The sequence below is a fragment of the Lynx rufus genome, unplaced genomic scaffold (assembly GCF_022079265.1).
Source record: "Lynx rufus isolate CCGP_SWC_20201006 ecotype Redwood Valley unplaced genomic scaffold, mLynRuf1.p SCAF_6, whole genome shotgun sequence".
Classification (NCBI taxonomy): domain Eukaryota; kingdom Metazoa; phylum Chordata; class Mammalia; order Carnivora; family Felidae; genus Lynx; species Lynx rufus.
The window spans coordinates 96,833,092-96,860,626 of NW_025814878.1; the positions used below are offsets into that span (position 1 = coordinate 96,833,092).

At 36.4% G+C, this 27,535-nt stretch overlaps 1 protein-coding gene across 1 annotated transcript in view; it reads left to right on the forward strand.

Annotated features, from left to right (window-relative positions):
* The window catches only part of PKHD1 (PKHD1 ciliary IPT domain containing fibrocystin/polyductin), a 484,216-nt gene that overhangs the window by 296,970 nt on the left and 159,711 nt on the right, over positions 1–27,535 (forward strand). The window contains exons 53-54 of the mRNA XM_047102754.1: positions 10,935–11,048; positions 13,431–13,518. Coding sequence (XP_046958710.1) covers positions 10,935–11,048; positions 13,431–13,518 — 202 coding nt within the window. The remainder of the gene's footprint in view (positions 1–10,934; positions 11,049–13,430; positions 13,519–27,535) is intronic.

Sequence of the window (27,535 nt, forward strand, 5' to 3'; positions counted from 1 at the left end):
TCTGCCCAATTTTATATGTATTATGCCTGAAGGAAGACTTTCAACCCATCTGTCTAATTCTACCACACCCTAAAGAAATCCCAACATGAAATAGATAATAAGACTGGTTACTAAACAAACTTAATAGATGTGGACATTGGCACAGAGCACTGCCAAAGTATGTCTGCTGTCTGATGCCATTTGATCCAAGTCCTAACATTGTGGAATTTATATTTCTTGGTGGTCCTTTTAAGTCAACTAGTGCTGGCAGAAGGTATCAACTGACTTTTAGTAGAGTAGAAAGATAGAATGCTATAGAATTAGAAGGAAAGTTTAATATCAAAGCCTTGCTCAGAGGGTTATAGTTGCATCACAAATGCCAAACTCAGTTTCATTCTTTGTGCAGTGATTATCTCATTAATCTGATACAACACTTGAGATAAGCTTAAAGTATTTCATTTTTCTGTCCATTCTTTAATTTGTCATGTGTTTGCTCATTGCCTATTGTTTGCCAAGTACTATGGGAGAAGCTGGATGCACAGAAATATCAGTCATGAACCCTAGCTTGCAAGAAATGTCTCCATAAAATAGTGGAGACAGACAAGTAAAAACATAATTGGAAGAGTCCCATCTTCCAACCTGGAGGGGCTTAAAGATCAAGGAAGAGATCTCAAAAGTCACATCTTTGTGGAAATGAATTATACCTTCAGGAAAGTATAGGGAATATGTATGTCTGCATTGTAGGTTTTATAGAATGGTGGTAGCCAGTGAAGCTTTTTGGCCTTATACATTATGTTAAGGAGTTCGGATTTTATCATGAAGGCTGTGAGGAGGGTAGTCCCTGAATAGTTTTAGGTAAGGAAGTGACATAATTGGATTTGGTCTTAGAAAGATCACTCCTGGCAGTGGAAGGTGGGGGGAATGAGGCAGTATATTGGAAGGGTCACAGTAAAATGTGAGAAGATAGTAAGACGTTTCAGGAGAGACCTTGTAAAGGAATCAACTAGGGCACTGGAAATAAAAAGGAATAATTAATTATAGAAATACCGAGTGTGTAAAAAAGTCACTAGAACCTAGTAACAATTTTGATGTCAGGTGAGGAGTTTTTTAGAACCCATGCCACATTTCAGGTTGGGAGATCTGGGTCAATGGTAGTATGAGGTTAGAATCACCTTTCTACCACTTGTTAGTTGAACAACTGTGGGTAAGTTATAGGATCTATCTCTGCCTCAGTTTCCTTCCCTTCAAAATGGGAATAATAACAGTTCTTATTTCATGGAGTTGTATGAGAATTAATTATTTATTAAAGTGCTTGTAATAGTGTCAGACACATAGAAAGCCCTCACAGTTTTTTGTTGAATAGGTAGACTCATACACCTCAAGATTAGATTTCAGTGTATGTAAGTGGCTACAATTTGGGGGAGTACCAATGGTGTTAAAGAAAGGGCGGATAGAAGAAACTGAGCTCAGGAAGGAGGATGGAAAAGAAACAGCAATGCAGGGAGAAGGAAAATGAAATGACAAGAAAATAATATATTGAAACAAAGAAGGGAATTTATAAGAAAAAAGGAGTAGTCATTAGTATGAAGTTAGCAGAGAGCAAAGAAAGTTGGAAAGGAAACTGGCCATCTTATTTTGGCTTTTTTTTTTATTTTTGTTTTATAATGACTGTTCAATATAGGTTTGACACAACGTTATTTTGTATGTGGAACAAAGAAAAAAACTAACACATTATTTTAGGGACAGTAACTTTTAATACATTGAATACCATTTCTTTAACAACTTCATTTTTTTGGCATTAATGTAATCTTAAGTATAAGTGAACATATTAAATGTCATGTTTAAAAATGAATAGTAATCCATATAAGAGTGATGTCATTAAACCTGTATGTGCTTTCATGAATAACTTTCTTCTGGATGATAATTTGTGGCAAATTAGTAAATATTAAGGAGAAAATAATTCCTCTGATATGATTTTCCCAAGTTTTACATATAGATTTGTCCCTGTCTCTGTCCCTTTCCTCTTGCTTCCTTCTGTTTCTTTCTGCTTCATTGATGGCCTGCTCAGTGGCAAATATTCTTTCTGAGACTTGAGTACTCAGCAGTAAGGAAGACAGATAAGGTTCCCGTTTAATGAAATGAAGCAAAGTCCCGGTTGCTTTCTAAAGTCTTAAAGATACAATTGAGGCCAAATTATGCTGAAAATGGTTACTTTTTCATAATATCATAAGTATAATATTAACAAGAGAGAAATTAGTTTAGGATCCTCATGGCAATTCTAGAGAGCTGGATTATATTTCTAGTTAAGCAACTCATTCTACAACTTTTGGAGTATTCTCTAATAGTAGATTTAGAACAGTAATATCACAGACCTAAATGATTCTGTGAATCCTCTGTTTCATTGCATGGATAAGGAAACTGAGCTTCTGCGTGATAACTGATTTGTTCTCCCATCTCCTAGCTGATAAAGACTGGGACCAGGATTAGAGGCTATTTTAGTTACCTTAAATACTCATCCTTCAACTGAAGGCAGTGCCCAAGGACTATTTTTACTGTGAGCACCTCCTGACTCCATTTAGTAGCTTTCACTGTGTCTTTTGTTCTGGTCTATTCTCTTAATTCATATTGTCATTATTGCATTCATCTTATTGTTACAAGGTGGTATGTTTCACCTTCCCTATTATGATAGACTAGACATTTTGTGACCCTAGTGTCTAGTACATAGTAGAGTTCAGATAGTGTACTGTGTGACTGATTAGTGTATATATAAATGAATGGATATATCTAAGTCTGTCTTTCAGCTCAATGCCTTTTTCTTGTAACATGTTCAGTCTCCTTAGCTTAGACTTAAATGTCTACATCTGTGAGGAAGGAATTATAGTATTAATGTGTAAATGACTACAATGCTTTTCCCCTCTGTATGAAAGGAATTAAATAATGACAAAACAATGAAAAATGGGTAATATTCTACAAATCTGAAGTATTTTCAATTTTTAGTCTGTCTAGGAGAGAAAAACTCATAAAAATGCCCAACTCAAAGCCTGTTTAATAAACATTGGTATGTTGATTGCTTGAAATGTTTGCATTTCATTGTCCATGAGTAGATGTCTGAACTCATCTTTTACACTGGTATCTTCTGAGAGAGGACATCATTCCTATGCTTTAAAATGTGTTCTTTGTCTTAGATACCAATGACATTAACATGTTATTCATCCAAATGTTCAGCTCAATAGAGTGTTTTAAGCTCATAGTTTTAAAATTGCAAATGGAGGAGCACCTGGGTAGTTCAGTCATTTAAGTGTTCAACTCTTGATTTTGGCTCAGGCCATAATCTCATGGTAATGGGATTGAGCCCCACATCTGACTCAGTGCAGAACTCAGAGCATGCTTGGGATTCTCTCTCTCCCTCTGTCTCTTCCCTACCCCTGCTCATGCGCTCCCTCTCCCTCTCTATCAAAATTAATAAACAAAAAATAAAATAAAAATGCAAATGGAAAACTCTCTTCTGATGGTGTAGGTGAATTTCAGAGAGGGATTACTAGTAATAATTAGTGTCTTTAAAAGTTAATAGAACCCTCCTTGATCCCTAGGTAAGCAAAGACATGCCCCACACATCAATTTCCCTGAGGACATGGCAGTTCATTGTTTCCATGGCCTGTCACAACAAGGTCACATGACATGCTGCCTAGTTGCTCAGTAATTATGCTCAGAACTGGGTTTTTATCTTAAAACGTGTCACATATTGTTTTGCAGAGTTAGTGATGGGTATGTGTCAGCCTTGTCTCACATTTGTAGCCAGGTGCCTAAGGTCATCATTAGCACATGACTTTGATTGTCAGGAAATGAAGTACTGGGTCTATGGAAGCTTCTTTCATTGCTTCTATGATTGGGACTTTCTCAATCCTAAAGAAGAAAAATCCATACACAGTTTATTGCCTTCCAAACTGACAGTTCTGTAAGGCTCATTGGATGATTAAGTAATAAAAAGGAGACAAACCAGAGAAAAGTGTAGATTAAAACATATCCTCTAGCCTAAAGCCACAATACCCAGTAGTTAGACTCATTCAGTAGCCAGGGAATCTTGTAGCGATGTTTAAAAATAATATATTAAATTAAAAAATGTATATATCCTCTTTCAAGTTTATGCTTAGAAAATACAAATAAACCACACATTTAATGTGTAAATATTACCATAGGTATACATAAATATCTGCAAAAGAGATCATTTATAAATTGGCTAATATGGATCATGAGTGAAGAAATCAGTTTTTGTTTACACTGACAGTTTGCTAATGAAATTACTAGTTATGCAATAAAATTAAAAAGTGACACAAATGGGATGTTACTTTTAAATATTGTATTTATTTAACTATAAGGACAAAAGCATACAAGCTTTGTTCTTTACAAGTTCAGGAAACACCAAACTTCATTTCTTTGAGTCTTGAAGAAGAGTGGCAGCCAATGGTAAATAATACATATTTCAAAATGAATTTAAACACAGAAATATCTCTTTTATCTTTAGATGGATACTAGTTCTCTGACAGATAAACATCACACTATATATAATAATAAGTATATATATATGTGTGTGTGTGTGTGTATATATATATATATAAGCAAAACATTGATACAAGAAATGATTCTTCTATTTTTTGGGGTATCAGTTTCTATGAAACACATTTACAGTAATGTCTTTAATATTTTAATATTTTCTAAATCAGTGTTTCTGAAACTATATTTTGGACTCTTGAACTTCCATCACAATAACAGTAAAATTCCTTTAGAAATTGATTATTTTCAAATAATTAGTGAATTATATAATAAATAAAATAACTATTAAGTATTATTTAATTATTTTTGCATGGAAAAACTAAATTATTTTAAGCAAATAGGTGAATAAATGACTGAATAAATAATTTGTTTTCTTGTTTAGAAAACTATTTTAAGAGTGTTTGAGTTGGAGATAAATTTAATTGTATTTCCTGCAGTTCTGTGGGCTGGACATTCAAATAAGTATTCGCCTATTATTTTTGCTATTGAAACGTCTAGTTTCTAGCACTTTAGAAAGAGAACATTACTGGTTGGGAAGGGCTCACCTTGTTTTTCTTAATTTGTAAATTTGAATGTTAATTATAAAATGTAGCATTTCTTCATTGTTACTGCTACTATTTTTCCCATTATTACTACTAAGAGCCAACATTTTTAAAAGCATTTAAAACATTTGATACGTAGACACTGTGCCATGTATTACTAACATGCAGTACATCATTTAACTCCCAATAAAGTTATGCTATTATTATGTTTATTTTAAAGCTGCAGAAACCAAGGCTTATAGAAGTGAGTTAGCTCACCCTTGTTTATAAAGTTTTAAGGATTTTTATACATTTTACAAGTATGTGAGTGAATACATTATGTATTAACTTTTATTTATTTATTTTTTAAGTTTATTTATTTGGAGAAAGAGAGAACAAGAGTGGGGCAGGGGCAGAGAAAGAGGGAGAGAGAGAATCCTAAGCAGGCTCTGTGCTTTCAGTGCAGAGCCTGATGTAGGGCTCAATCCCAAGAACCATGAGATCTTGACCTGAGCCAAAACTAAGAGTCTCATAGACTTAACCGACTGAACATCCCAGGCACCCTTAACTTTTATTTTAATATTCTATCAATTGTTGGACAAAATGACAGGCCTCATCAATGATAAAAACCTGTCAGCCAGAATACAATCACTCTCCAAGGGATTAGAGATTATCATTTGTGCCTACTTGTTACTCTTATAACCAATCATTATTTCATTGGACTAAAAGCCCCTTTTCACCTAGTTTTGATTGTAGGGGAGGAATGTTTTAGGGATAGGTGGGTCAAATGTACACTAAGAATTAAAATCTAATTCATAATAAAATCTGCTTCACAATTTGATTGGTTTAGTTTGTTTATTTGCTAGTTTGGTTCTGATCATAAAAATGTTCTGGAGGCTCTGCTCTGAAGAAAATAGACATAGCAAGGCTCTAGAAAAATAGTGGCGCTCCAGTTAGAAGCTCATATAACCGACTTCAGAGGACAGAAGAAATGTGCAAAATTAATTTTGGGGGATAATTTCCTAACCTTTCATGTGAAATCAATCATGATATCTCATGGAATTTCAAGGTTTACTTAGACAGAAATACAAATTATGTAGAAATACCGTTTGTTTCTTTGGATTCAATGAAAAGGACTTGAAAAAAGTTTTATCTAAAATTTCAGTCAATATACATCAAATATATGCATTTTCATGTATGTCAGTTATATCTCAATAGAGCTATAAAAATATTAATGTCATGGAAAAGCAGTAAAACATATAATTTTGGCCAGTTTCTGTTCTTTTGATTAATAAATACTTATTGATCAGTGTCCTTAAAACATAATAATCAGTTAATAAAATCTGAATTATTATGAAATATGCACATACAGAAAAGTTTATAAAATAAAAAATACACAGCTAAGTTAAACCTAATTCCATTCCAGCAGGTATGTAGTAAGATCTAATTATTGTTTAATTTTCATTTCTCTCATCTCTAATGTGATTAATACTTTAAAACTTTTTATTGTTTATTTGATATCGTTTTGTGAAGTAGATGTTCTCTTGCCATCTTTTAAAATAATGAATTCTCTGTTTTATATTGATTTATTGGAGACACTTATATATTCTACAATGTACCTTTTGTTGGTTATATGTATTGCAAATGTATTTGCCTACTCTGTGGCTTGCTTTTTCACTCTCTTAATGATATCTCTAGATAATTGGGAATTTTTTATTTCAATATAGTTCATTTTATAGACCTTTCCCTGTATAAATTGCACAGTTTGATTGAACTGTGGTCAGCAAGCATCTATGATTCCAATCCTTTTAAATTTGTTAAACTTGCTTTAGGGTCACCATATGATCATTATTTGTGACTCTGTTGTACATGTCGCAAAATGATACGTATTCTTTTGGGTCTAATTTTCCATCCAGGACTCTTATGTCAGAGTTGCCAATAGTATTATTCAAAACTGCTATATCCTTACTGCTTTTTGTTCATTCTCTTCATAGTTATGTTTAATTTTCCACTGTTATTATAGGTATATCTATTTTCCTTGTATTCTGTCAATTTTTGCTTTATTTATTCTTCAGCTTTGATGCCAGGCACATAGATGCTTAAGATTATTCCAACATTGGTGAAATGGGTCTTTTTTACTCTGGAGTATTCCTCTTTATTTCTCTTTACTGCAAAAAGATTGGTTAAAATTACCTAATTTTTCATTTCATTTCATTTCTGATAAAACATAAATGAACTCTACTGGCAGTACACAGTCTTTTCTTTTGATTAGCTCACTATAGAGAGTAGGAGGCCATCAGGTAGAAGGGACTTACAGCACAGTTTAGATGTAGTGACATAAGCCATAGAAGGGGCCACTTGACCAAATCTTAGCTGACAAGGAAGGATCCCAAAAGAGGTGGCATCAGAGCTGGGTTTTGGTGTGTTAAAGACTTAAATGACTCAGCTTTTGAGCATGTCAAGGAAATTGGGGAAGAGGAAGGGGATCTAAATGGACAGTGGTTTCCAATCATTTATTACTTCAAAGTGTTTTCAATTGTTTGTTATTTTAAATAGATAACACTGCAGTAAAGAACTCCGGGAAATCACCTTTGTCCATATTCCATACTATTTTGTCAGAACAAGCTCTTTGGGGGGGGGGACAGCAAGGAGTGTGGACATCTTTATTCACAGAAGAGAGCATCTAATTCGAAATCATAGAAGGCTGTTAGACATAAACTACAGTGGAGCCATGTTTTGAGGGATGTCCAGGAGTTAAGACAACAGTGTTGATATTAAAGCCTGGGGACTCTCATGTGCACAGAGGAGAGAGCGTAGAGGGAATAGCAAGTAATTCAGTGTGTGTTGGCTTAGTTACAAGGTGTGGAGAGTCATGTTGAGAGAGTGGGCTTAAGTGTAAACTAGGTTTATACTTGATTCCATCAAAGAGCTTTAGTTAATGAAATAATATAAGGTTCTTTTCCCTTTTTCTTACCTTTGAAGTTCATGGAATCCATTTGTACCATATTCCTGAAATCGTTATAACAGTTATCTTTTGTATGTCAGAACTTATTTTCTTCCATCTCCTCAGGTGATTTTAGCATCTGGAACATATTGTTTCCCCTCCATTGCCCACCATTGCACTAAGTAATGGCAACCTCCCTTTACTTCTTTCCTGTTCCTCATGTCCACATGTCCTAGGATGGTACTTATTAAGTCTAAGCCCAGGCTCACCACTTATTAGCTGTGTAATTTCTGACAAGTTACCTAACCTCTCTTTGTCTTTGTCTCAGTTTCCTCAGCAATAATCCATCAGAGGGTTGGAAGAATTCAATGAAATTGTGGATGCAAAAACACCTGGCTTCTCTGCAATGCAATGACAATGATTTCCCCTCTATTATGAGTATCTAAATTCATCCAGGTTGACAAATGCTTTTTGCTACAGTTTAGAGCAGCTTGAAGCAGCTTGAAAAAGGAAACCTGAGAGGAACTGTATTATCTCCAGAGCTTTCTTTCAGTGGTAGCTCCAGTCATTTAGGGACAAAGCCCAAGCTGGTGAGAGCCCTCACCTGTCTTTGATTGCTAGATCAGAGAATGAAAGAGGAGCCTGGCCTTTAGGGCTTCCCATTCACAGCTTTTACAAATTCAAGAGGTACTGCATTTTAATGTTAAAATGGCATAATTTTTCCCCCTCTTAGGTCATTCTTGTCTCCTTTCTACCCAGTGCCTACCCCCTATCTTCCCCTTACCCCATGTAACAACAACAACAAAAAAATTCAAACCCTGGTCATTTCAGATATATCAGAATATCACAGCAGAGACTAATCTTGCCCAGACTTTCTGCGAAAGCTCACATGTGCTGCAGTTTGGGGTTGCATAATTGATTTAATCTCCGATTTTAGAGGAACGCTGAACTCTCTTTGTGGGACTCTGCATACATTTCTCTAGGGCAAAAACTGTCCTACTTTTTTCTCTCTGGTATCTGTTTAGTGCTAGGCCATTCCCCCCCGCCCCCCCAAGAATCTAAACTACCCTCCGTGAAATAAATGAAATCACAGTTGGAAAACCGCTTACTGGACAGACTTAAAACTGCCAGATAAGAGCTACACCACACATGTTTTCTTAACATTCTCCTCCTCCCCTGCTTTCCTTCTTTCTGCTCTAGCACGTCTTTGTTTGGGCCGAGAGGATACATTAGTCACTCAGCTGAGGATTGGCATTCCTACCTGGAACAGCAGTGTACTCCAGCAATTCACTGGGAAAACAGGCTGTGGGGTCTGATCCTTGCCCACTGACCCACTGTCTGACTCCAGGCAGATTCACTTACCTCTCTGAGGCTTACTTTCAACACTGCCTCATAGACTAATGGCTGTGAAGGCTAGACCATAAAGATGTAGCAAGCTGCAAACTCACAACTCACATGGGAACCTTTTGGCTAACCAGGTATATATATGGAATGCCAATGGAGGAGAATGATTTTACACCCTCTGAAAAACTGCTTAAGCAAAATGATAACCAGGCAATTTTAAGTTCACTAGTTACTTCATAGTGTATCAGCAGCCTCATTTTGGTTGTTTTCAGGGATTTCTCAATTGGAAAGTCTCATTTGGTGACAGATATTCTTTGTCAGCCTGTTTGGTACAGTATATAGTTTGGGAACTATCTTCTCACCAGGTTCTTCTTGAAAAACGAATTCTTTGTAATACTTTCTGTATCTTAAGATGTAATTTTCTGAAGTAAATAACCTTTATTAGGTCAATACTAAGACTAGTCCAGCAAAATTCCCCAATTTGTATGCTGCAAAAGTGACCAAAGTCCTCTGTTTGCATTGATGGATTAAGGCCAAAAGTCGTGCTGACCTTCATATCCTGAATGGATTTTCTTCATATGCTGCTAGAATAATTTCGGTTTAGAGAAAGACCCAGTACATGTTTAATAATCACTTGGCAGAAACTGTTCAAATTCACCATTGTTTAAATTCAGATTATTACTTACTAGTTGGATAAATTTGGACAAGTCCTTTAACCTCTTAGCCTTGTTATGTATGAATATTTAAAATTGACCTAAGAATCATACTTAGGGCACCTGGGTGGCTTAGTTAAGCATGACTCTTCATTTCGACTCAGGTCAGGATCTCATGGTTAATGAAATCAAGCCCCATGTCGGGCTCTGCACTGGCAGCATGGAGCCTGCTTGGGCCTCTCTTTCTCCCTTTCTGACCCTCCCCTGCTCGCTCTCTCTCAAAATAAATAAACTTAAAAAAATAATAATAATACTTCTCCGGATTGCTGTGAGGATTAAATGCTAAGATGCATGTAAAGCAATTTGGGGATACAGCCATAGACAGTGTATCAGCCAGGTTTTGCTGTAATTATGTGTAACAAATACTCCCCAAATCTCATTGGCTTACAACAACAAATATTTTCGCTAGAATCAGTTGCAGCTTCTGTGTTCTTCAGCTCTGCTACCTTTGCCTTCATTCAGGCACTAGATGTCATTAAGGAATTCTCCTTTCATGACAGGGAACATAATAGCAAATGACCTGGTGAAAACTTGCAAAGTATTTTAAAGCATCAACTCAGAATTGGTATTACTATCACTTCTACCCAAATTTCATTGGCCAAAACAAGTCCCTAGGACAGGCTAATTTTAGTAGTTAGGAAAGTATACGCTTCCTGAATGGAGAAAGAAGAGTGAATATTTGCTGAAGAGCAATCCACTCTACCTCAGAGAAGTTTACTGCATCTCATTTTCCCCCCTTTTCTCATTTCATCATGTGACAATTGGCTCTTCTGTGTATAGTCTACATGATAGCATCTACTTTGCATTCTCTAAATTACATCACAATTTCCTCCTCTCTCTTTTAATTTCAAATTAATTTAAATTACTTTTCTTTGTAAACAGGTACTTTGGAAAATCCCTTAGGAAAAGAGCAAAAGCTTCTGATTCTCCTTAGAGCCTCAGAAGGAATTTTCTGTGACCGTTTCAATGGAATTCATGTTGATCCAGGAACAATTGGTAAGAGTATACTATAACTTTTTATTAAAAATGAAATGAAACGTATATTTCTGTGATGGAGAAGTGACATTCATAGAACACATACTAAATTTCAGGCACTCTTCTAGATAATTTATATTTATTATTTCACTTACCAGGTCTTCTGTACCAGTGTCCATTTTACAGATGTCAAAAATAGGACTCAGAGATGATTAACAATATGCAGAAGGCCACACAGCTCTATAGTGTCAGAGCTTAGATTTATATCCAGATAGGTCAGACACCAAAGCCTGGACTAAGAGTCTGTTATTAACTATAAATATTATGTGGTTGTTGATATATATATTTAATTGATCTAAAAAAACACGGTTGGCAGTTTCTTTATTTGGTACTGCCACAGCACCAAATCCTATTTTAAAGTTGACCTATGTAAAAGCATAGAAACTGAGACCGGGATTATATAACTAGGATGTGAAGCCTCACAATAACTCCATATTAAGGGATAGGTATAAAAAGCTGCTTATTCTAACATGGTTTTTTTTTTTGTTGTTGTTTTTTTTTTGCTTTCTTTGTATGGCAATACTAATTTTCTAAGATTTCAACAACCCAGTAAAATGGAAGCAGTCATGTTAGGCTAATAAGAAGTTTGATAACCTAGTTTCAAAAAGTATAACCACTGCAAGATAGTACTGTACTTTCAGAGGGCTTTATTGTTTCAAAAGGATTTTTCATACATGCTTTTATCTTTTTACGAATATGAGGTTCAAGAATATTTTTACTTTTTTACTAGATGGATAACAGAACATTCCATTTATTTTTGCCTGTGGTATCCACTCTGTTCGGTGCAGCACCACATTGGAAAAAACTTTGCTTTAGTATAAAAGGATGCCCATCTTAATCCTCAACTCCAGCGATATGGCCAAGCTAGTGTGTTTGAAATTTTCTCTGATATTAAATTGAATAAGGAATGAAATATTTCTCTGTATGCTTAAAATTGTATGATACCGTGGTAAATTACAGATTTTAATTTTTTTACGTAGTATAATCTTGAAACAAGGAATGGGAGTTATTTTATAGTAAATCTTTGATGATTAGAAATGATCAAGAAATCTACTTGTCTGATCAGTCTAGTTTTCTGCATAACTCAGTTAAGGAAATTAACTGGTTTTCACCAAGATCGTTGTTGGACATTTCTTTAAATTACTTCACGTTCCTCCCCTTCCTACTTAGCCAATAGTGAAAAAGGTGGAATATTTTTAAAGATGATGATGATGATATCATATGAAATGTTTAGAGATAGGCATATATATATATGACTATCATTATGAAAGATCGATTATTCCAGGACATGTCTTAAAAGTTAGAACACTTGTTGCATTTCCATTAATCCTGATTTTTAGTTTTGTGACTTTTTCTGAATTAGAGTATGGAAAAAAATATAGATAGTGACATAAACAGGTGGTTGGGTTCTAACTGAGAATTTTTTTTGCTTACATTGTATTAAAACTCAAAGCATAGTATTTGCACCTTACTGGTATTTGGGGTTTTTTTAATTCAAGTTTTCTGCTAAAAATTGTGAAATCTTTAGATTTCAGTATTAGTGATATATTATGCACCAATCCAGGCATAAACAAACAATACATTTGGGTACAGGAAGAAAATGTTAGAACTTTTATTGAATCATATGTGAAGATATTCATATATGTGTATGTTTATCTAAAAATAAATAAATACATATGCATTAGGAGTGCATGATCATAATTTTGTTACTGCTTGGGTTCTGCTCAAAACATTTTGAGACCATTGGAATATGAGGAATTGTGCTACATGTGATTTTAAACAGCAATAAAACACGTAAGAGGAAAGACCTGAAGGAATAAAACTGGACCGCATCAAGCATATCCCTGGTACGACTTAAATTTATGAGTCTGAAATAAATTATATTTTGAAACAAAGGAGCTAGAGATCTATCCTTTGATATCTGTAATACAAAAAAATATGAGGTCCAACCACTGAAAACAAAGCTAATAGCACCAAATCCCTTACCTCAGGGAATAAAATTACCCTTGCCTTTTGGAAAATGAAGCCGATAACATAAAATATCAAAACCAGTTAACTTCCAACAGAACTGCAAGTCACATAATGGTAGAATGTAACTAGTTAGCCATTGGAGTGGTCCCAACTTTTGGATTACTAGATGTTGTATAGCATGCATTTCTCTATAGCTTTTTGAGAGAATGAGAATAAGTTTGGAAGAATTTATTCTTTGTCTGATAAGATGGACATCTTCATATGTAGTTTCTATACAACATATCCTGCACAGTAACCTCTCTAATGAGCCTTACTTAGGTGGCCTTAATCCTCTAAAATTTCTTGTCCAACAGTTCCTCCTTTTACTTTCAGGGGTATATGGGAAAGTCCAACTTCATGGTGCTTGTCCTAAGAAATCCTGGACCCGTCTTGCAGCTGACATCGCCCCAGGCAACGAGAGGTAAGAAATGAGAGTATGCGAGGGAATGCACTCGTTTGTTTAGTTTGCTCCTGTTTCACATTTTGTTACAACATGAAATTAAATTTTAGATTAAGACTCAAAACTCAAGGATGAATAAACAGTAAAATAAGGGACAGATTAAAAAAAATCTCTGTAACATAATTGTGGTAGAATAAAGCAACCAAAGGCAGAAAAGACTATAGTTTATTTAAGGAGCAAAGTTTAGATAATGCATGTTTACTGCTATCAATAAATCTTTAGAAATATGAATTATATGAGATACTAGATGAAGTAAAACGTGAAATCATGATAGTCTGAGTTGAGATGATAGCTGGTTAAGAGAGAGACAAATAAAATAGGATTGAGATGAAGAATATGAAGAATCTTATGGAATTTATTTATTTATTTAAAATTTACTAGTTTTTGAGAGAGAGAGCAGGTGAGGGGCAAAGAGCGGGGGACAGAGGATCCGAGCAGGCTCTGCACTTTCAGCACAGAGCCCAATATGGGGTTCAAACTCACAAACTGTGACATCATGATCTGAGCCAAAGTCGAATGCTTAACTGAATGAGCCACTCAGGAACCCGGAATTCTGTGGAATTTAAAGTGCAACAACAGAATTTAATAATGCACTCACTGGAAGTGGTAAAGAATGAAATCACCTCTGCCCCAAAGTGCATAAGCACTATGAAGAACACACTGATGGAATCTACCTGAATGCAGAGGACAAAATCAGGAGACAAAAGTCATAAAAGAGGGGCGCCTGGATGGCTCAATTGGTTAAGCCTTTGGCTCAGGTCATCATCTCGCGTTTCATGAGTTCAAGCACCGCACCGGGCTCTGTGCTGAGGGCTCAGAGCCTGGAGCCTGCTTCGGATTCTGTGTCTCACCCTCTCTCTGCCCCTCCCCTGCTTGTGCTCTCTTTCTGTCTGTCAAAAAATGGATAAATGTTAAAAAAAATTTTAAAAATCATAAAAGAGAAGGTATCCAAAGTACACATAGTAATTTCTCTTTTTAATAAGACCCCAGAGTAAACACAACAGAGAGAATAACGAAAACTCTACCTACAATACCTTGGAGTACTTACATTTAATTTCAGTACATTTAATTACAGTGCAAGAAAAAGCAGTGAACAAAGTAAAAGAAAAACAGAAGGGAACATAAAGCTTGTTAACCTTAGAATTCTCTACACCATTGGGGCGCCTGGGTGGCGCAGTCAGTTAAGCGTCCGACTTCAGCCAGGTCACGATGTCGCGGTCCGTGAGTTCAAGCCCCGCGTCGGGCTCTGGGCTGATGGCTCAGAGCCTGGAGCCTGTTTCCGATTCTGTGTCTCCCTCTCTCTCTGCCCCTCCCCCGTTCATGCTCTGTCTCTCTCTGTCCCAAAAATAAAAAAAATAAAAATAAAAAAAAAGTTGAAGAAAAAAAAAAGAAAAAAAAAATCACATTAAAAAAAAAAAGAATTCTCTACACCATTAAATATAGGAAGATAGTGGTGTAAAATATATATATGTTTAGGGAAAAAAAAAAAGATTATGACCAAAGAATTGGACACTCTGCTTAAATGCTATTTACATGTAAAAACAAACAACCAAAGGTATTTTTTGCTTTTTAAGAACTGAAAATTTTTTTAAAAAGTATTCTATTTTTTTATTTTTTTAATTTTTAAAATTAGAGTCAATGTGTGTACCAGTGGGGGAGGGACAGAGGGACAGAGGGACAGAGGGAGAGAGAGAGAGAGAGAGAGAGAGAGAGAGAGAGAATTTTAAGCAGGCTCCATGCTCAGCACAAGAGCCTGACATGGGGTTTGATCCCACAACTCTGGGATCACTATCTGAGCCCAAATCAGGAGTCAGATGCTTGCAAGCAACTGAGCCACCCAGGTGTCCCTCAAAAAGTTTTCTAATAACGAGATTAAATTGATTTAAAGTTCACAAATAAAAATACAATTCAGGAATACTGTAAAGGTATATAAAAATATATTTTAATGGTAAGCATTGAAATAAGTTAAATATACTGTAAATATGGTTATTAAAATAAGACAAAGTCTAATTGTTCTTATAAAAGAAACTACATAAAATTTGAAAAGTTAATGTATTAGGGTTCTGTTTATATAAATACGTATAACACATAGGTTATGTGTGTGTATATGTAGAATACATATATGTATATATATGTATGTATATATATGTATGTATATATATTAGCGTATATAATAGTATATATAAAGAGATGTATTTGAACAAATTGGCTCACGTGCTTATGAGTACTGGTAAGTTCAAAATAATGTTGGCAGGTTGATAGGCTGCAACCTCTTGAGCTTTGTCTTGAGGCATAATTTCCTCTTCCTCATGGAAACTTCAGTTTTGCTTTTAAGGCCTTCCAACTGATTGATGAGGCCCATCCACATTATTGAGGGTGATCTTTACTTAAAGTCAGTTCATTGTAGATGTTAGCCATATTTACAGAACACTTTTTTTTTTTTTAAAGTTTATTTATTTTTGGGACAGAGAGAGACAGAGCATGAACGGGGGAGGGGCAGAGAGAGAGGGAGACACAGAATCGGAAACAGGCTCCAGGCTCTGAGCCATCAGCCCAGAGCCCGACGCGGGGCTCGAACTCACGGACCGCGAGATCGTGACCTGGCTGAAGTCGGACGCTTAACCGACTGCGCCACCCAGGCGCCCCTACAGAACACTTTTGAAGCAACACCTACGTTAGTGTTTGATAGAATAACTGGGTACTATAGCCTGACCACACTGACACATAAACTAATCATCACAGGTCATAATTCTCAGATAAAACTCTAGGTTCACTACCTGGGACTATTGCCATAGAAAACTGGTTGGGGCGCCTGGGTGGCTCAGTCAGTTGAGCGTCCGGCTTCGGCTCAGGTCATGATCTCGCAGTCTGTGAGTTCGAGCCCCGCGTCGGGCTCTGGGCTGACAGCTCAGAGCCTGGAGCCTGCTTCGGATTCTGTGTCCCCACCTCTCTCTGCCCCTCCCCCACTCATGCTCTGTCTCTGCCTCAGAAATAAATAAACATTAAAAAAAAAAAAAAAAAAAGAAAACTGGCAATGGGGTATGAGTGCCAGATGAATTAAATATAGTCAATTTGTTGTTTAGAATAGGATATATACCTTACAAATCACCAGATAAGAGAATGAAAGAAACCATAAAATAAATAGTAAAACACAAAAACACAATAAAATTAAATAGTAAGAGAATTAGAACAATAAAGAAGTTGTAAAAAGACAACGGAAGTAAGAAAGAATAAATCTTCCAGTTATAAAAAGAAAATATGATTCTTAAAAATGACCCTATGTAGGAAAAAATTAGATAATATGTCAACATGTAATCACAACTTTTTTTTTTACTGGAGGAAAACAAAACCACTGTAGAAAAAATATTTTAATTAAATATTTAATTAAATATCCAAAATTCACTGAATAAAATGAATCATTGAAATAAAAACAAAACGACTCAAAATTATAAGAAAAGAAAAAATAAAATGTATAAAATAAATACATTTTACATTAATAATAAGACCTCAATCTCTAGGGAGATCCCAATAGTCAAGAAAGTTTTATACCAGGGGCACCTGGGTGGTTCAGTCAGTTAAGCATCCAACTTCAGCTCAGGTCTTGATCTCACAGTTTGTGGGTTCAAGCCCCACCTCTGGCTGTGTGCTGACAGCTCAGAGCTGGAGCCTGCTTTGGATTCTGTGTCTCCCTCTCTATCTGCCCATCCTCTGCTTGTGCTCTGTCTCTGTCTGTCAGCAATAAATAAATGAATATAAAAAAAAACCTATATCTTTATACCAGATAACATAATATAGAAATCTATAAAGTAGATCTCAAAAAAAAAAAAATGAACTTGATAGAAAAATGATGGTAATGAAAGACATTTACTTACCTCTTTGAGTTTTTAACTTTTAAACTAGGTTAAAAATTATAGAGAAAGCATGAAGACATTTGAGTAATATAATAAAGGCAATTTATATATACAAGGAATATAAATATAATTTATCTCAGAATATAAATATAAACCTAATAAATTTTAGTAAACCAAAATGATGTCGAATATGATCACAATAAAATAAATATGAAGTTGAAAACATCTTAATCAACAATCTTAATCTCTTGCAAGATAAAAAAGCAGAAAAGAAAGAATAAACCTTCTAAATAACTTTTGTATGAAAGATATGAAAATTTCAGCAGCAGATTGCTAAGGAAATAACAATAATGACAGTATTGCCTGAGACATGGCCAACATGCCATCACATTAAATACTTTCATTTTGAATAGTAAAGTACAAAAAAAATTAAGCTGTCAATATGAGAAACCATAAACAAAATAACCAGTAAGTCTAGTGAAATTAATTGGTGCAAGATAAAGGCAGAAATTGGTGAATTAGAAAGTAGGAAATTAGTAGACTTGAATTTTTTTTTTAGAGATAATGATTTAATCCTTAACAACCTTAATTATACAAAGAAAACAATATGTAAAATCTGAAATGAGAGAGAGACAGGAAGATGGCGGCGTAGGAGGACGCTGGGCTCACCGCGCGTCCTGCTGATCACTTAGATTCCACCTACACCTGCCTAAATAACCCAGAAAACCGCCAGAGGATTAGCAGAACGGAGTCACCGGACCCAAGTACAGACGAGAGGCCCACGGAAGAGGGTAGGAAGGGCGGCGAGGCGGTGCGCGCTCCACGGACTGGCGGGAGGGAGCCGGGGCGGAGGGGTGGCTCGCCGGCCAAGCAGAGCCCCAGAGTCCGGCTTGCAAAAGCGGAGGGGCCTGACGGACTGTGTTCCGACAGCAAGCGCGACTTAGCGTCTGGGAGGTCATAAGTTAACAGCTCTGCTCGGAAAGCGGGAAGGCTGGAGGACAAAGGGAGGGTGAGCTGCGGAGCCCCCGGACGACAGAGCTCAGTTTGGCGGGGAACAAAGGCGCTCGCCAGCGCCATCTCCCCCGCCCATCCCCCAGCCAAAATCCCAAAGGGAACCGGTTCCGGCCAGGGAAATTGCTTGCTCCGCGCAAACACCCAACTCTGTGCTTCTGTGGAGCCAAACCTCCGGCAGCGGATCTGACTCCCTCCGGCTGCCACAGGGCCCCTCCTGAAGTGGATCACCTAAGGAGAAGCGAGCTAAGCCTGCCCCCCCCCCCCGGCGCCGTGCACCTTGCCTTCCCACCCCAGCTAATACGCCAGATCCCCAGCATCACAAGCCTGGCAGTGTGCAAGTAGCCCAGACGGGCCACGCCACCCCACAGTGAATCCCGCCCCTAGGAGAGGGGAAGAGAAGGCACACACCAGTCTGACTGCGGCCCCAGCGGTGGGCTGGGGGCAGACATCAGGACTGACTGCGGCCCCGCCCACCAACTCCAGTTATACACCACAGCACAGGGGAAGTGCCCTGCAGGTCCTCACCACACCAGGGACTATCCAAAATGACCAAGCGGAAGAATTCCCCTCAGAAGAATCTCCAGGAAATAACAACAGCTAATGAGCTGATCAAAAAGGATTTAAATAATATAACAGAAAGTGAATTTAGAATAATAGTCATAAAACTAATCGCTGGGCTGGAAAACAGTATACAGGACAGCAGAGAATCTCTTGCTACAGAGATCAAGGGACTAAGGAACAGTCACGAGGAGCTGAAAAACGCTTTAAATGAAATGCAAAACAAAATGCACACCACCACGGCTCGGATGGAAGAGGCAGAGGAGAGAATAGGTGAACTAGAAGATAAAGTTATGGAAAAAGAGGAAGCTGAGAAAAAGAGAGATAAAAAAATCCAGGAGTATGAGGGGAAAATTAGAGAACTAAGTGATACACTAAAAAGAAATAATATACGCATAATTGGTATCCCAGAGGAGGAAGAGAGAGGGAAAGGTGCTGAAGGGGTACTTGAAGAAATTATAGCTGAGAACTTCCCTGAACTGGGGAAGGAAAAAGGCATTGAAATCCAAGAGGCACAGAGAACTCCCTTCAGACGTAACTTGAATCGATCTTCTGCACGACATATCATAGTGAAACTGGCAAAATACAAGGATAAAGAGAAAATTCTGAAAGCAGCAAGGGGTAAACGTGCCCTCACATATAAAGGGAGACTTATAAGACTCGTGACTGATCTCTCTTTTGAAACTTGGCAGGCCAGAAAGAATTGGCACGAGATTTTCAGTGTGCTAGACAGCAAAAATATGCAGCCGAGAATCCTTTATCCAGCAAGTCTGTCATTTAGAATAGAAGGAGAGATAAAGGTCTTCCCAAACAAACAAAAACTGAAGGAATTTGTCACCACTAAACCAGCCCTACAAGAGATCCTAAGGGGGACCCTGTGAGACAAAGTACCAGAGACATCACTACAAGCATAAAACATACAGACATCACAATGACTCTAAACCCGTATCTTTCTATAATAACACTGAATGTAAATGGATTAAATGCGCCAACCAAAAGACATAGGGTATCAGAATGGATAAAAAAACAAGACCCATCTATTTGCTGTCTACAAGAGACTCATTTTAGACCTGAGGACACCTTTAGATTGAGAGTGAGGGGATGGAGAACTATTTATCATGCTACTGGAAGCCAAAAGAAAGCTGGAGTAGCCATACTTATATCAGACAAACTAGACTTTAAATTAAAGGCTGTAACAAGAGATGAAGAAGGACATTATATAATAGTTACAGGGTCTATCCATCAGGAAGAGCTAACAATTATAAATGTCTATGCGCCGAATACCGGAGCCCCCAAATATATAAAACAATTACTCATAAACAGAAGCAACCTTATTGATAAGAATGTGGTAATTGCTGGGGACTTCAACACCCCACTTACAGAAATGGATAGATCATCTAGACACACGGTCAATAAAGAAACAAGGGCCCTGAATGAGACATTGGATCAGATGGACTTGACAGATATATTTAGAACTCTGCATCCCAAAGCAACAGAATATACTTTCTTCTCGAGTGCACATGGAACATTCTCCAAGATAGATCATATACTGGGTCACAAAACAGCCCTTCATAAGGTTACAAGAATTGAAATTATACCATGCATACTTTCAGACCACAATGCTATGAAGCTTGAAATCAACCACAGGAAAAAGTCTGGAAAACCTCCAAAAGCATGGAGGTTAAAGAACACCCTACTAACGAATGAGTGGGTCAACCAGGCAATTAGAGAAGAAATCAAAAAATATATGGAAACAAACGAAAATGAAAATACAACAATCCAAACGCTTTGGGACGCGGCGAAGGCAGTCCTGAGAGGAAAATACATTGCAATCCAGGCCTATCTCAAGAAACAAGAAAAATCCCAAATACAAAATCTAACAGCACACCTAAAGGAAATAGAAGCAGAACAGCAAAGGCAGCCTAAACCCAGCAGCAGAAGAGAAATAATAAAGATCATAGCAGAAATAAACAATATAGAATCTAAAAAAACTGTAGAGCAGATCAACGAAACCAAGAGTTGGTTTTTTGAAAAAATAAACAAAATTGACAAACCTCTAGCCAGGCTTCTCAAAAAGAAAAGGGAGATGACCCAAATAGATAAAATCATGAATGAAAATGGAATTATTACAACCAATCCCTCAGAGATACAAACAATTATCAGGGAATACTATGAAAAATTATATGCCAACAAATTGGACAACCTGGAAGAAATGGACAAATTCCTGAACACCCACACTCTTCCAAAACTCAATCAGGAGGAAATAGAAAGCTTGAACAGACCCATAACCAGCGAAGAAATTGAATCGGTTATCAAAAATCTCCCAACAAATAAGAGCCCAGGACCAGATGGCTTCCCAGGGGAATTCTACCAGACGTTTAAAGCAGAGATAACACCTATCCTTCTCAAGCTATTCCAAGAAATAGAAAGGGAAGGAAAACTTCCAGACTCATTCTATGAAGCCAGCATTACTTTGATTCCTAAACCAGACAGAGACCCAGTAAAAAAAGAGAACTACAGGCCAATATCCCTGATGAATATGGATGCAAAAATTCTCAATAAGATACTAGCAAATAGAATTCAATGGCATATAAAAAGAATTATTCACCATGATCAAGTGGGATTCATTCCTGGGATGCAGGGCTGGTTCAACATTCGCAAATCAATCAACGTGATACATCACATTAACAAAAAAAAAGACAAGAACCATATGATCCTGTCAATCGATGCAGAAAAGGCCTTTGACAAAATCCAGCACCCTTTCTTAATAAAAACCCTTGAGAAAGTCGGGATAGAAGGAACATACTTAAAGATCATAAAAGCCATTTATGAAAAGCCCACAGCTAACATCATCCTCAACGGGGAAAAACTGAGAGCTTTTTCCCTGAGATCAGGAACACGACAGGGATGCCCACTCTCACCGCTGTTGTTTAACATAGTGCTGGAAGTTCTAGCATCAGCAATCAGACAACAAAAGGAAATCAAAGGCATCAAAATTGGCAAAGATGAAGTCAAGCTTTCGCTTTTTGCAGATGACATGATATTATACATGGAAAATCCGATAGACTCCACCAAAAGTCTGCTAGAACTGATACATGAATTCAGCAAAGTTGCAGGATACAAAATCAATGTACAGAAATCAGTTGCATTCTTATACACTAACAACGAAGCAACAGAAAGACAAATAAAGAAACTGATCCCATTCACAATTGCACCAAGAAGCATAAAATACCTAGGAATAAATCTAACCAAAGATGTAAAGGATCTGTATGCTGAAAACTATAGAAAACTTATGAAGGTAATTGAAGAAGATTTAAAGAAATGGAAAGACATTCCCTGCTCATGGATTGGAAAAATAAATATTGTCAAAATGTCAATACTACCCAAAGCTATCTACACATTCAATGCAATCCCAATCAAAATTGCACCAGCATTCTTCTCGAAATTAGAACAAGCAATCCTAAAATTCATATGGAACCACAAAAGGCCCCGAATAGCCAAAGGAATTTTGAAGAAGAAGACCAAAGCAGGAGGCATCACAATCCCAGACTTTAGCCTCTACTACAAAGCTGTCATCATCAAGACAGCATGGTATTGGCACAAAAACAGACACATAGACCAATGGAATAGAATAGAAACCCCAGAACTAGACCCACAAACGTATGGCCAACTCATCTTTGACAAAGCAGGAAAGAACATCCAATGGAAAAAAGACAGCCTCTTTAACAAATGGTGCTGGGAGAACTGGACAGCAACATGCAGAAGGTTGAAACTAGACCACTTTCTCACACCATTTACAAAAATAAACTCAAAATGGATAAAGGACCTAAATGTGAGACAGGAAACCATCAGAACCTTAGAGGAGAAAGCAGGAAAAGACCTCTCTGACCTCAGCCGTAGCAATCTCTTACTCAACACATCCACAAAGGCAAGGGAATTAAAAGCAAAAGTGAATTACTGGGACCTTATGAAGATAAAAAGCTTCTGCACACCAAAGGAAACAACCAACAAAACTAAAAGGCAACCAACGGAATGGGAAAAGATATTTGCAAATGACATATCGGACAAAGGGCTAGTATCTAAAATCTATAAAGAGCTCACCAAACTCCACACCCGAAAAACAAATAACCCAGTGAAGAAATGGGCAGAAAACATGAATAGACACTTCTCTAAAGAAGACATCCAGATGGCCAGTAGGCACATGAAAAGATGTTCAGCGTCGCTCCTTATCAGGGAAATACAAATCAAAACCACACTCAGGTATCACCTCACGCCAGTCAGAGTGGCCAAAATGAACAAATCAGGAGAGTATAGATGCTGGAGAGGATGTGGAGAAACGGGAACCCTCTTGCACTGTTGGTGGGAATGCAAATTGGTGCAGCCGCTCTGGAAAGCAGTGTGGAGGTTCCTCAGAAAATTAAAAATAGACCTACCCTATGACCCAGCAATAGCACTGCTAGGAATTTATCCAAGGGATACAGGAGTATTGATGCATAGGGGCACTTGTACCCCAATGTTCACAGCAGCACTGTCAACAATAGCCAAATTATGGAAAGAGCCTAAATGTCCATCAACTGATGAATGGATAAAGAAATTGTGGTTTATATACACAATGGAATACTACGTGGCAATGAGAAAAAATGAAATATGGCCTTTTGTAGCAACGTGGATGGAACTGGAGAGTGTGATGCTAAGTGAAATAAGCCATACAGAGAAAGACAGGTACCATATGGTTTCACTCTTATGTGGATCCTGAGAAACTTAACAGGAACCCATGGGGGAGGGGAAGGAAAAAAAAAAAAAAAAGGACGTTAGAGTGGGAGAGAGCCAAAGCATAAGAGACTGTTAAAAACTGAGAACAAACTGAGGGTTGATGGGGGGTGGGTGATGGGTATTGAGGAGGGCACCTTTTGGGATGAGCACTGGGTGTTGTATGGAAACCAATTTGTCAATAAACTTCATATATAAAAAAAAATAAAAAATAAAAAATTTTATATTATTAAAAAAAAAAGAAATTGTGGTTTATATACAAAATGGAATACTACGTGGCAATGAGAAAAATGAAATATGGCCTTTTGTAGCAACGTGCATGGAACTGGAGAGTGTAATGCTAAGTGAAATAAGCCATACAGAGAAAGACAGATACCATATGGTTTCACTCTTATGTGGATCCTGAGAAACTTAACAGGAACCCATGGGGGAGGGGAAGGAAAAAAAAAAAAAGAGGTTAGAGTGGGAGAGAGCCAAAGCATAAGAGACTGTTAAAAACTGAGAACAAACTGAGGGTTGATGGGGGGTGGGAGGGAGGGGAGGGTGGGTGATGGGTATTGAGGAGGGCACCTTTTGGGATGAGCACTGGGTGTTGTATGGAAACTAATTTGTCAATAAATTTCATATATATATATAAAAAAATCTGAAATGATAATTCAAGTATAACAGATGCCAAAGAGATTAGAATTGTAATACAAAAATGTGTATATTATAGAGTGCCATTCTGAAATTTAAAAATATAAGTTATATGTATGAATATAAATTATCATAATTGGCTACAGAAGAATATAGCTGAAACAAAAGCTAAAGACATGAAGTTACCAAAGATTTGTTCCCAAGAATACATTTGGCTGAAATAAATTTATGGCATATTCTTTGAATCATTAAAATATCAGACACTTTTTGTGTTGTATGATCTATTCCATAGAATAGGAAAATATGGAAGTTTTTCAATTAGAAAGGAAGTGTAAAATAATTTTTAAAACAGCTGTAAAGATAACTAAAAAAAAAAGGAAGAAAACTGGAGCAATATTGAAGTGTAAATAAAATGACAAAATCCTAAATAAAACAGCAACAAATGAAATCCAACAGTTTGTTAGGGAAAAAAAGAAAAATCATGATTGTAATTTATTCAAGTAAAGAAGGATGGTTTAAAATGAAATAATTCTTTGGTATAATTTATTGAAGCCATATATATATATATGGACCATATATATATGGACTAAGAACATGATCAATTTGGTACAAAACTGAAACACATTTAATAAAATTCAGCTTGCATTCTTGGAATAAACAGTAAATTAAGACTACAAGGATATTCCTTTAAATCAGTATTTCCTAATAGAGTGGTTTAACCATTAGTTGAGAATCACTGCTTTAAATACTGATATAAAACAGATAATTAAAAATCTGTTTCAAGCAACTTTCTATTTTATGGAAACACTGACACTAAAAATTACTGTGTATTATAACAATCATTAATTATTATTATTAAAGTTTTAGCCAATGTATGGAGTCAAGGAAAAAATGCGTTTGATGTCACTATTAAAAGAAATCCAAATTATCAGTTTGTAGATTATCAGATTTGTAGATTATATATATTTTGTCCTAGCACAGTAGAGAATCTGAAAAACTACCAGTTGCATTCAGTAAGTGCACAAATCAATAGCTTTTGAGTATTTTAATGTAAAACCCTATTTTAAATTTCAATTTAAATTATCTAGAAATAAACAAGAAAAATGACAGGAGCAATTGAAACAAAGCTATAAAGCACTGGTAAGAGATATAAAAGAGTAAAATAAATGGTGGTGCATAATATCAGTGGAAAGACTCAGTAGTTTAAAATCTAATGCAAGTTTTTTTTTAAACTTCATTTATTTTGAGAGTGAGAGTGTGGGAGCAGTGGAGGGGCAGAGAGAGAGAGAGAGAGAGAGAGGGAGGGAGAGAGAATCTCAAGCAAACTCCATACTGTTAGAGCAGAGCCCAACACAGGGTCAAACTCACAGACCGTGAGATCATGTCCTGAGTGGAAATCTAGAGTCAAACACTTTACCATCTGAGCCACCCAGGTGCCCCAAATCTAATGCAATTTTAACACAAGCCAAATATATTCATTTGAAATCTGATTCAATAATTCTAAGTCTTTTGGAATAATAAACACTTAAAGATAGCCAACATTACCAGTTATTTCTAGAAAAAAATATATTCCTTTAATGTGAATAATTACCTTATTGCTGTTGGCAACAAAACAGAGGAGAATGCCTACCAATAGGCTCAGATATGTGTTACCACTTAGAATTTGAACAAATTAGCATTTCAATTTAGCTGCAGACTTGTGCTGGAGTAATTGGTAAACACTTTGGAAAACTATAAAATTAAGTTCTCAAATTGTGCTTCGCTTAAAAAAATTATAGATGGATTAAAAAATTAAATGTAAAAGCTCATAAAATTATTTGAAGAATGTTTAAGTAAGCCTTATGTAATATTAAAGGAGGGGAGACCTTTCTTATAAAAAATGCAACAGTTGTAACAGCAAGAAGTCATAGATTTGACAACATGAAAATCAGTATTTTTGCATGCCAATTACAAAATGTGAAGGCAGATGATAAACCCGAAAATATTTACAATTTATAATAGTACAGATGGAGGGCTAATATTTTTTTATGTAAAGAATACTTAGGAATTAAAGGAAAGCAATATGAACGTACTAGAAGAGTAATCATTAAAGGGTTTGAATACACGAGCCCCAAAAGAAGACATACATTTGACTATGAAGCATATAGAAAAATGTTCTTCCCTAGTAGAGTTGAAATAAATGTTAATGAAAACAAAATTAAGCACTATTTGAAAATATTTCATTACCAAAGGGGAAGATTGAAATCCATGTTGACAAAGGGGAGGATATGTGGGCATTCAGGCTAATATTAGCCTACTTTTACAAGTAAACTAAAATAGCATTTATGTATGCATCTATGTGGATAGAGATGTCTGGAAGAACATACAGCATAGCAAGGATTCCTGTGGGAGAGATGATAGTTAGCTCCTGCTCTGGTATGCTTTTCTTTATATACAGAATTTCTTCATAAAGTAGTTATTACTTTTGAACATTATTATTGTTTTTATTCAACATAATTTTTGTGAATTCTTACCCTATGTCAAACATTGAGATATGGCCTAGAGATACAATAATAAGTAAAAATTGACATGTCTCTGCACCCAGACATTAATGAAATAAATATAAAGTAAATGTAAGAATACATATCTGATAAATGCTATGAAGGAGGGCTTTATAGGATTCTGAAAACATGAATACGGGATCCTGAGGCAGTAATGGAGGTTGGAGAAAGGCTTCCTGCAGAGTGATTTCAGAGGTGGGAACTAAAAAATGAATGACTTTTAATTAAGCAAAGTGGGGTCGGGTTTGTGTGGAAAGAGCACACCAGTGAGAGCAAACAGCATTGAGTCATTCAACAAATATCTGATGGGTACTTACTATGTATTAGGTGTAGTTGTAAGTACCATATATGTAAAGCCAAATTTGGAGAGATCACTATCCTCTGGGAGTTTATATCTTCATAGACAATAAAGAAGCTAATACAGAAATACAAACAACATAGCTGCAGATTATAAAGTGTGCTAGTAAGGAAAGCAACAGGGTGGTATAATAAAAAATAACTGTGGAGTGTATGGGGTACCCTTTTAGACTAACTGGATGTGGGAGACCTCTCTGGAGAAGAAAAGTTTGAGCTGAGATCTGAATGGTAGGAGGCTTCCTGCTGTTTGAT